The following is a 10,004-nucleotide window of genomic DNA, read 5'->3' on the forward strand; positions in this document are numbered from 1 at the left end:
TTGAGAGGATAAGGGTATACTGTATAAGGCTCTTTCATTAGTAAAAGGTTCTGCAAAGAGTATGCCCCGAGCCCTAGGAATTGGGTAAAGGTGGGTGCCCCTAGAGCACGAGAGTAACAGAATTGTGTGTGGATAACCAGGAAACTTACTGCCAGAGCAGAGAATCTGTTTCTGCAGCACTGTCCTTTGCGCAGGCAGGCCATTCCACAGAGGTGTTCATGCTCTTCTCCAGCAGCACTTGGGGAGTCATCCAGGTCCCCGCAGAGCAGGAGGAGACTGGGGTGACACTTGTGCCTGCATCTTGCTGCAGAGCTGGCAGCGGGAGGCTTTGCCTCAAGGACTCCATCACAGCAGAGGTGCCCATGTTCTTCTCCAGCCATGCCAGGGGGGTCATCCAGGATATGGTACCAGCCACATTGCACCCAATCTCATGAGAGGGCACTGGGGTTGAGAGAGCTGCTGCTCCTCCCTGCAGGGAAGGCTTCTGAGCAGAACTTGAAGCCACATCCTTCCAGACAGAAGCCCGAGGGGAGCCTTCTTCAGTCACCAGCAAGCTGGGCTGGTCACCATCAAAAGGGAGGGAGCAACTTCCCGATTCTGCTCCCCCTGGGATAGGAAGGGTACTGCTACGTCCTTCAATTTCCTTCAGGGTGGCCAGGCTGCTGGGAGGCTGTAGAGAATCAGCCTCAGGAATCACAGCCCAGATGCCTTTCTCCTCAGATAGAGGAGGGCTGCCAAGCACCTGTGTTGCCGACACCTGCTCAGGGTGACACCCCTCTGCAGACCCTGCTAGGAGCAGGCACGGCCTCTCAGGAGAGCACACAGGAGGGACTAATGAGATCATTGCTACAGCAACATGGCTCTGTTTCTCCGGCACCCCCAGCTCAACAGCAGTGTCTCGGATGGCCCTGGCGTCCGAAGGGTCACTGTCCAGGCAGGGCTCGTTCTCTGCCATTGTCACATGGGCCTGATCCTCATCCAGCCTCACTGTTACTTTAGAAGCCTGAGATGTCTCAGGTGTACATGGCCAGTCTGCCTCATCCTTCTCCACCTCTCTCTCTAACTGGGAAGTGTCTGCAGCATCTGCCCTCCTCCCCAAAAAGTTGTCCTGCAGGGTCCCGACCTCCCCCAGCACAAGGTCCCCCCCAAGCTCAGCTCCAGGAAGAGAGCCAGCAGATATGGCGCTTTCCCCCTGACCCATTTCCTGGGGGCTACCAGCTGCCACAAAAGCCTTTGGTGTGGAGCTATTGGGAGCCAGACCCAGCTGTTGCTCTTTTGTGTTGGACCAAGCTTTGTTTTCATCCACAGTTTTGGGGCTGAACGTTGTGTTTGGCAGGGAGTCTGCCCAGATTTTTATTGCTGGTGACATCTGTGAGCCAGGCAATGTGCTTCTGCCATCCTGCATGGAGGGGGAAGATAATGAGGTCCAGAACCGCAGAATCCCTGTCCCCTGCTGTTCTGCACCTCCCAGACACATGGCTGCCTATCCTGCATGTCAGGCTTTGACTAGCTTGACCCCAGAAGGTCCCTTTCCCAGCTTCCTTCCTGTCTCCAGAGACAGCATATAGGGAACATCCTTGTGTTCAGCGCAGAAGGGGCGGTAGGAGAGCCCCACAGCTCTCTACGCTACCTGGAGGAACCCCCTTACCTTCTTCCATGGCAAGACACCAGCCCCTCCCAACTGCTGTTTCTCCCTCTCCCGCCCAGCTCCTCAGGACCCATGGAGTCAGAGCTATGGTGCAGACGGGTTCAAAGAACTAGGCTAGCCAGCCTAACTCAGGAGAAGACTCCCTTCACCCCGGGCCTACAGCTGCGTGAGGTCTATGGGGTCAGTGCCCCGTGAGACTCCGGCCTCTCCGCTCCACTGGGGCTGTATTTGGCCATTGGAGTCAGCGCTCTCCAGCCCCACAGCAGCAGCCCCCACCTGCAGCCGAAGCCTGGAGAATAGCGGCGTAAGAGACGAGGGTTTTGCAGACTCCATCGCGCTTTGAGAAAACTTCTGCTTCTGGGGAGCAGCCGGCTGCTGGAGCGAGAGGTCCTGGAGCGGGGCCCGGCTGGCCGATTTCCGAGGCTGGACACAAGAAACCCCACGTGTGACCCCTACAGGCTGCACCCCCCGCCAGGCTCTCCTTGGCCAGGGGTGTCTCTGGGAGCGCCTGGCCCGGAGAAGGGACCCAGGGCAGGGCCCGGAGGAGGGCAGAGAGCCAGGGCTGCGGGGGAGGACCCAGGTAGGGCCTGGTGGGGGAGCCAGGACTGGGGAGGAGGCGAAGACCCAGGGTGGGGCCTGGGGGAGGGTGGACAGCCAGGGCTGGGGGGGGGAAGCCAGGGCCCGGGGGCAGGCGGGGGGGAGCGGAGACCCAGGGCGGGGGGGGGAGGGGGAGCCAGGGCCCAGGGGCAGATGGGGGGGAAGGAGACCCAGGGCGTGGGGAGCCAGGGCGCGGGGGCAGGCGGGGGGGAGCGGAGACCCGGGGCGGGGCCCGGGGGGGGAGCGGAGACCCGGGGCGGGGCCCGGGGGGGGAGCGGAGACCCGGGGCGGGGGGGGCAGGTGGGGGGGAGCGGAGACCCGGGGGGGAGCCAGGGCCCGGGGGCAGATGGGGGGAGCGGAGACCCAGGGCGGGGCCCAGGGGGGGGAGCGGAGACCCGGGGCGGGGCCCGGGGGGCAGGCGGGGGGGAGCGGAGACCCGGGGCGGGGCCCGGGGGGGGAGCGGAGACGGGGGGCGGGGGGGAGCCAGGGCCCGGGGGCAGATGGGGGGAGCGGAGACCCGGGGCGGGGCCCGGGGGGCAGGCGGGGGGGGAGCGGAGACCCAGGGCGGGGCCCGGGGGGGGAGCGGAGACCCGGGGCGGGGCCCGGGGGGCAGGCGGGGGGGGAGCGGAAACCCGGGGCGGGGCCCGGGGGGGGAGCCAGGGCCCGGGGGGGGAGCGGAGACCCGGGGCGGGGCCCGGGGGGCAGGCGGGGGGGAGCGGAGACCCAGGGCGGGGCCCGGGGGGGGAGCGGAGACCCGGGGCGGGGGGACCCCGGCCCGGCGTGGGGGGGACCCCGGGCGGAGCTGCCCAGCGACCCCGACACGGGCCCCCGACCAGGAGACCCAGGCTCGCCGCCCTCACCTCGCGCGCGGCCGCGCTGCCCGCGCGGGGCCCGGCGGTCTCCATGGTGACCCGCGAGACCCGACCTGCTCCGCTGCCCCTGGCCGCCAGCCGCGGCACCCGCCATTCGAACAGCGCGCGCGAGCGCCATTGGCTGCAGCGCCAGCGACGTCATTACGGGAGGGGGCGGGGCGACGCCGTCTCTCGGCCCAGGCCTGCGCGCCAGGCCCCGGGCCTAGGGCTCCCCCTAGCGGTTTGGTCTGGTTCCCCACAGACGCCACGCGGAGCAGGGGAAACGCCCTTTATTGCTTGGTCAGGTGCAGCCCGGCGCGGGGGTCCCGCCGCCAGGCCCCGGGGGTGCACGAGCCCGGCCCGGCCCGGCCCGAGTCTAACCTGAGGGGGGGCCCCCAGCCTGGCCTGGGAACAGGGGCCACCAATGAGGGGAGCCGCTGCTGGGCAGGGGGCTGGGTGCCCTTTGCTGCTCTCCCTGAGACGGCTGGGGCTGGGCTGGAGCGCTGCACTAGGGGGGTTCCTGAGCGTACAGAATGGGGCTCCTGGCTGGCCCCCGGGGGCCTGGTCACAGCCCGCCAACAGTAAGGCGATGGAGCCTCGAACGGGGCTGGAGCTCCAGCAGGGTCAGCTCTGCCTCAGCCAGGCCAGGGGCGGCTCAGGGCGGCCAGGAGGTCACAGTCGAAGTCTGCAAAGGCGAGAGATGGTTCCAGGGCCGCCTGCTCCACTTGCCGTGCAGCCACGACAACGTCCACCGGCTGCTTCTGCAGGAGCTCGGCGTCAAAGGTCGCTCCCCGGAAGAAGAGGTGGCTCTCGAAGTGGTGGAGGTAGCGCAGGCGCCGCAGGGGGTTTCGGCACAGGAGCTGGAGAGGGAGAGCCTGATCGTGAGAACGGGCTGCATGACCGGGGATAGACTCAGCCAGCATTGCCCTGCTGGAGAGGGGATGGGCCAGGGAGGCGGCAGCAGGGGGCCAGGGAGCCGAGTGCAGGAGGGACTGGAAGGAGTTACCTCGCTGAGCAGGAGGGACAGTCCCCGGCTCAGGGAGCTCGGGCTCTCGTAGCTGCAGCGGTTCACACTTGCCAGCATGGCCAGGTGGTCTCGCTCAGGAGGAACCGGGAACTGGGGGAGACAGGAGCGGGCTGTTAGTCCCCCGGAAGGACGCGTTCCCAAAGAGCAGTGGGCGCAGAAGAGGGAACTGCCTCCTATCGACCGCTGCCTCTGCACGGGCCCACCAGCCCCAAGGTCCAAGCTGGGGCAGCTTAGGGCAGGAGCCAGGCTGCAGCGTGAGCACCACATGTTGGTTGCAGGTACCCATCAGACACCCCCCATACCATCTTCCAGACCTCAGCAGGCCCAAGCCCCTCTGGGCTCAAGCCCTTCCCTGATCGATTGTGCAAGAGCCACAATCCGGACCATGGCAGCGGCAGAGGCTCCAATGCATGCGCAGGGGATAGGAAGCAGGGAACCTGCCAGCAGACTCCGGCAGCGCTGGTGGAAGTGCTGCAGAGTGGAAGCAGCCTTCGGACAAGGAGAAGGGGGGCCCAGTGACCCATCCAGCTGGGATCTGGGAGAGATGGGGAACACAGGTTTCTCCTCTGCCCCCAGACCCTCCCACTGGCCAACATGACTCCAGGGGATAGCAGGGCTGGGTGCCCAGACCAATAGGGATGCTGCCCCAGCTCCTTGCCTCCCAGTGATAGAGAATCTGACTCCTTAGCATCTCTTCCCGGCCCCGTCACCTCACCTTCCCAGTAGCCAGAGTAAAGAGCAGGATGCCCAGAGACCACCAGTCAGCAGAATGGCTGTAGGGGCCTCCGCTCAGCACTTCTGGGGCTGTCAATCCCAAGAGAAAGCAGTCAGGGTTTGTGCAGTGCCCTGCCCCCCAACCCCATTGCCCAGCAGCAGCCCGTGCCAGCCTTACCCATGTACTGCAGGGTCCCACAGATGGTGTAAGCCCGCTCCCCTCGGCGCAGGTGGCGCGAAAGCCCAAAATCTGTCAGCTTTAGGTGCCCTGTGCACAGACACACACTGTATCACAGCCCTGCAAGAGCCATGCCCCCATGGAGCCAGCCTGCTGCCCCCAGACTGCCAGCCCAGCATCCCCCCCCCACCCAAGCCCTGTACACAGACACGGCCAACCTGGTATTCCCCCCATCCCACACGCTGCCAGTCCAGCATCCCCCCACCCAGGAAACAGAGGCTCAAGTCCAGCACGTTCCCAACCCCCTAGTGGCGGGGGTGGGGGGGGAAGCAGTGCACCTACCACGTTCGTCCAGGAGTACGTTCTCCATCTGAAAAGGAGAGAGAGGTCACATTACATCCTTGTCCAGGGTGTACTCAGCCCAGTAAGGCTGCTCGGCCAGGACACACCAGCGGGCCTTGGAAAGGGCCATATTCCCATCAGACTGCTTGCGAGGGCCCCCTGCAGCTCACACTCCACACATCTGCCTGTGTGAGGAGACCAGCCCCTCCTCTAAGAGCCGCCCAGGGTCCGAAATGGGCTGGATTAGGCCTCAGGCAGCACTCGCCCAAACTAGTGGGGGAAAGGGCAGCTGCCCACACCCTCCACTAAGCGGAGCAGCTGAATCCAGCTCCCACCCCACCAGATGTAAGTTTGGGGTCTGGGGGGAGGTGAGGTCCCCCCACCACAGAGGAACTTGCCACCCCCAGCTCCCCTGCTCCTGCCAGCCAGCACTGACTCAAACCCAGCAGCAGGGCAGCCGCCCAGAGCCTTGCAGTGGAGCCCATTGCCCCAAGCATGTGCCTGACTCAGTCCAGTGAGGGACAGGACAGGTCAGACCCCCTATCCCAGGGCACTCATACCTTCACATCTCGGTGCACAATGCCCAGGTCGTGGAGATAACCTGGAAGAGGAGAAAGGAGGAGAGCCACCAGAGTACCACCAGGCATGGTGAGGAGGACCATAGGCCTGACCCAGTCCAGGGGAAGCTGTCTCACCAGCAGCTCCTAGCAGGCAGGGAGGAGCTCACATCTGGCCCCTCTGCCCCACAAAGAGCCCCCTCCCCAGGGCCCAGAGATCCCAGGGTGCTGGCAGCATCTGCCACACAGCACCAGGGGAACCCATAGGGACTCCCTGCCCCAGCACAGGTTCCCATGTAAGCACTTCTCAGCAGGTCACTTACCCAGCACCAGCACCAGCTCAGCTGCAAACAGGCGAATGGTGGCTTCCGCAAAGCACCCGGAGGAGGCCCAGAGCGTGTACAGGTCTCCGGTGCTGCAGTATGTGCACACTGCAGAGGGAGACAGACACTATAGCATAGGGGGGGCCCAGCACACACAGCCCAGCTGGGGAGAGCCGGGACCCCAGGCAAATGCCATCCCCACTCCCTCCCTACAGATCTACAGACCCTGCCTGCAAGGGGCCTCACCTGCTGGGGAGGCAGGGCATAGAGCAGGCATGGCCAGGGCTGATATTTACAGTGGGGTTGCTTCCCTTTGCTGCAGATCCCTTCATTGCCCGAGGGCCAAGAGAACTGTACCAGCCCAGGCCTGCCAGAGGGAACTGCCTTTATCCTGCTCACATGACCCAGCCATGGTGGACATGGGGGAGGGAAGTGAGCCACAAAGCAGCTCCTAATCCACAGGGGATTGCGGGTGGCAGAGCCAGGCTGCACTCCAGCTGCCAGAGTGCTGAGGGTGGAGAAGAGGTTTTAACGTCAGTCAGATGCACAGAGCTGTGTGTACGGGAGGAGCCCCTACTCTAGGGAGACCCCAGGGGGGCAGATGGTGACTCACTAATGAAGAGATGCCGCTGTCCCTGCCAGCTGTCCCCTAAGCAGTGAACAAATGGGTGGCTGACCTGCCTCTGGGGACAAAGAAAAACAGTACTCATGAGTATCTGAGCTGGGGATAGGGACACCCAAGGGGAGAAGTCAGGGAGGAGAAGAAGGGGATGAGGCAGGGAGGAGAAGGAAGACTCAGGACATCCCTCTTGCCAACACGCCCTAACCCACCCTCCCTGGGATACAGCCCTCACCCGGGGCAGGCCCCGACCCCCCCCCCCGGGCATCTCTGGAGAGGGCTCAGGAGAGCTAGCTGGGTAACTTGGGTAAGAGGCACATCTGCAAACCAGATGCTGAAGCTGTGGTGCCAAGGAAGGTACGGTGCTCCTGGTGCCCTGAGCTGACGGGGCCAGGTATGGCCTGCCTGGGACCCTGAGCCAGGAAGGCTAGGTGACAGACTGAGCTCAGGGCAGCTGGCCAGGCCCCTGGGGCAGGGCAGCTTCAGGAGTCTATTCTCTTCCCCAAACCACCCCTCCCGAGGGATACCCCTACCCCTCCTATGCGCCCCATGCTCCCAAGGAGAATGGCAGCTACCTGGATGCTGACCTCCTCTTTGCACTGCTTCAGGGTGTCACGCCGCAGCACCTCCACTTTGGGGACCACCTAGAAGAGAAGGAGCCATGGCCCAAGTGAGTCAACAGAGGAGAACGGAGCAGCGCCCTGGGGAAGGGGGGCAGTGTGACAGGCACCCACCTTCACAGCAAAGACCTTCTCCCGCCCGCAGTCCAGCACTTTCAGGACTGTCCCGAAGGAGCCCTTGGCAACAAAGCCCAGAATCTAAAAGGAAGGAACCAGTGAGCGTGGGGTGTGACTGCTCCTACCAGCAGGGCCAGGCCCCACGAGAACAGCATGGGACTCAGCTAGGACAAGCTCCAGGGACTACCCAGGGCAGTGTCTCCTGGCCAGGCTGGACAGAGCGCTGAAGTAGGTGTGCGGGGGAACCATCCCAGCCTCCCGCCCCCTTGCTGGGATCTAGACTGGCTCGTGGCAGAACCCCAGGGGCCTTCTCTCTCTCCAGCATTCTCAGAGAGGAAAGTTGCCCAGGGCCGGAGGGAGAGCAGTGGGCCGAGGAACAGATGCTACCTGAGTCCCAGTTGGAGACCTGAGCTTGCTGCGACACTCCCACGCATGGGATCAGCCCTGGCAGACATGTGCCAGCACTGCTGGGCTCCTCGACTCCGGCTTGGGCCCCCAAAGGGCCATGCAGGCCACAAGAGGCCAATGGACCCTAGCCATGTCTTGTTCCCAGCCCCAGCCCCCCCCCCCAAGGGCTCAGAGCTGGGCATCGCACCTTGAGCTGCTGCTGTCCCAGGGGGGGCCGGATGGGGAACTCTGGGAGGAAGAGCGAGATGAACTGCGGGACTGGCCACCCCGTCACCACCTTCTCCCCGAGCTGGGGCAGCTTCTCGCCCGGGCCTCGCTGCTGCTGGAGGTACCTCCTCGCGGCCAAGTTGCGCTCCAGCCCTGACACCGTCACCCCAATGCCAGCCAAGACGCTCTTCCAGCTCCGGACCCAGGAGACCTCGGCTGCGAGGCCACCGCCCTGCAGAGCCAGCAGAAGGATGAGCCCCCAGCCCCCGCTGCAGCCAGCTCTGGGGCAGGGCACAGAAACCACAGCTGCGTGGGACGGGACACGTGGACTCGCTTGGCAGCGAGACCCGGGCAGGCACCCCAAGGCCGGGCGGGGGGAGGGGGCACCCCTGCGGCCCCGCCCCCATTACGCACCTGGCGGGGCCCCGGCGGAGGCTCGGGCTCGCTGCTGGCAGCTCCCATCGCGTCTCCTTCCTGCGCCGGCCCCGGCCCCGGCCCCGGCCCGTCCTGGCAGCAGAGGCCGCTGCGCCCGGCGCAGCTAATCCCCTCTGGGCCGGTTACATAAATAGTCGGAATCTCGACCCCGCTTCCTTGCGTGCGAGCCCCGCCCCGCACACGCCTATTGCTGAGCCCACGACCCCGCTTCCTTGCGTGCGAGCCCCGCCCCGCACACGCCTATTGCTGAGCCCACGACCCCGCTTCCTTGCGTGCGAGCCCTGCCCATTTGCTTGTTCGCTCCTTAGGACGCACCCGGTGGCTGTTTCTTCAGGACAATTTGCCCTAGGCTACGCCCACCTCCTGAATATTAATCAGCTTCCAGGAGCCAGGCCAAGCAGGGCCGTAATGGTGATGGGCTCCAGGGCAGACATGGGCCCTGCTGGGTCTGGCTTTAGCTACCCCAAGCACTGCAGCCGGGGCAGGGACATTGCTCAGGTCATGCTGTACAGACTTAGTTCCATGGTTCATCCTCTTCCCTCAGCCAGCAGCTGCTTCTGCTGCTCATCGCAATGAGGGGCTCAGCCCTTGTGGACACAGGACCCAGCCAAGGCCCCCGGCCCACAGACAATAACCAGCCGCGGGAGCTCACGCTCTCTCCTGGGCGCCTGCTGGCAGGAAGATACTGTGGGAAGGAGTGCCTCTACCAGCGCGATAGATGGAGGGAGGGGTGCCACTGAAAACAGAGCTGCAGGCTAGTCCGAACCCAGCAAGGTCTGCTCCTGGGCCCAGCTGCACAGTGCAGCATGGGACTTCCCTAGCCAAAACAGCACTGAGAGGCCCAGCACAGAGCAGGGGGAATGGACTGAAAAAAAAGCCACCCAGCTCCTGTTTATAAAGCAGCCAGAGCAAAGGCACGTGATAGGGACAGCAACACAGCTGGGAGAATGGAGACGTTACATACAAGCAGGGTGAAGCCAAGGGGTGTTCATGGCACCTAACCCAGGGGCAGCTCACAGGAAAGGTTCCTACCCCTAGGCAGTAATCTGGACTCAGGCTAGATAAACAATCCAGGAAGGTGGGGGGTAACAGATCAGCTCAGTCACCTCCAGCTGCACCTCACCCCCAGCAGTCCCCCCGCTGTCTGGGGAGCTGGGACTCACAGACCAAGCAAACCCTTGTACTGCACAGCAGGGCTGCAGCACGCACAGCAGTGTCCTGCTAGGGACTCGGAGGAACGGAGCAGGCCAGGCTGCAGCTGGCACCAGAGAGCAAGGGGTAAACCAGGGGAAAGCAGCTCAGCGGGCCGTGCGGCCGCACTAGCCATCAAGTGGTAGGTCTCTGAGTGGGGGAGCAGGCCC

The 10,004-nt window shown here is 64.4% G+C and overlaps 2 protein-coding genes across 8 annotated transcripts in view; both read right to left on the minus strand.

The window, feature by feature from the left end:
* Window positions 1–10,004, minus strand: part of SPAG5 (sperm associated antigen 5) — a 35,043-nt gene that overhangs the window by 16,888 nt on the left and 8,151 nt on the right. For 2 of the 4 annotated variants that reach the window (XM_038375421.2, XM_043499187.1), the window contains exons 1-3: window positions 3,106–3,281; window positions 1,925–2,071; window positions 150–1,399 (exon numbers count right to left, since the gene is read on the minus strand). In XM_038375421.2, the coding sequence (XP_038231349.1) occupies window positions 150–1,399; window positions 1,925–2,071; window positions 3,106–3,150 (1,442 nt within the window). In that variant the 5' untranslated portion in view covers window positions 3,151–3,281. Of the gene's footprint in view, window positions 1–149; window positions 1,400–1,924; window positions 2,072–3,105; window positions 3,725–10,004 lie in introns of those variants that run through there. The other 2 variants (XM_038375419.2, XM_038375420.2) reach the window with 2 other exon arrangements.
* On the minus strand, window positions 3,372–9,959 carry RSKR (ribosomal protein S6 kinase related). Of its 4 annotated transcripts, none has more exons than XM_043499188.1 (12): window positions 8,623–9,959; window positions 8,189–8,440; window positions 7,591–7,674; window positions 7,444–7,500; window positions 6,851–6,920; window positions 6,238–6,345; window positions 5,918–5,958; window positions 5,358–5,385; window positions 5,016–5,105; window positions 4,839–4,927; window positions 4,103–4,213; window positions 3,372–3,956 (listed from the first exon to the last, which is right to left on the minus strand). In XM_043499188.1, exons 1-12 carry the CDS (start codon window positions 8,668–8,670, stop codon window positions 3,732–3,734), a joined length of 1,203 nt encoding a protein of 400 aa, XP_043355123.1. In that variant the 5' UTR covers window positions 8,671–9,959; the 3' UTR covers window positions 3,372–3,731. The 4 variants fall into 4 exon arrangements, with proteins under 4 accessions (XP_043355123.1, XP_038231350.1, XP_043355124.1 ...); XM_038375422.2 differs by having other exon boundaries at window positions 7,432–7,500; XM_043499189.1 differs by lacking the exon at window positions 7,591–7,674.

The sequence above is a fragment of the Dermochelys coriacea genome, chromosome 17 (genome assembly GCF_009764565.3).
Source record: "Dermochelys coriacea isolate rDerCor1 chromosome 17, rDerCor1.pri.v4, whole genome shotgun sequence".
Taxonomy (NCBI): Eukaryota; Metazoa; Chordata; order Testudines; family Dermochelyidae; genus Dermochelys; species Dermochelys coriacea.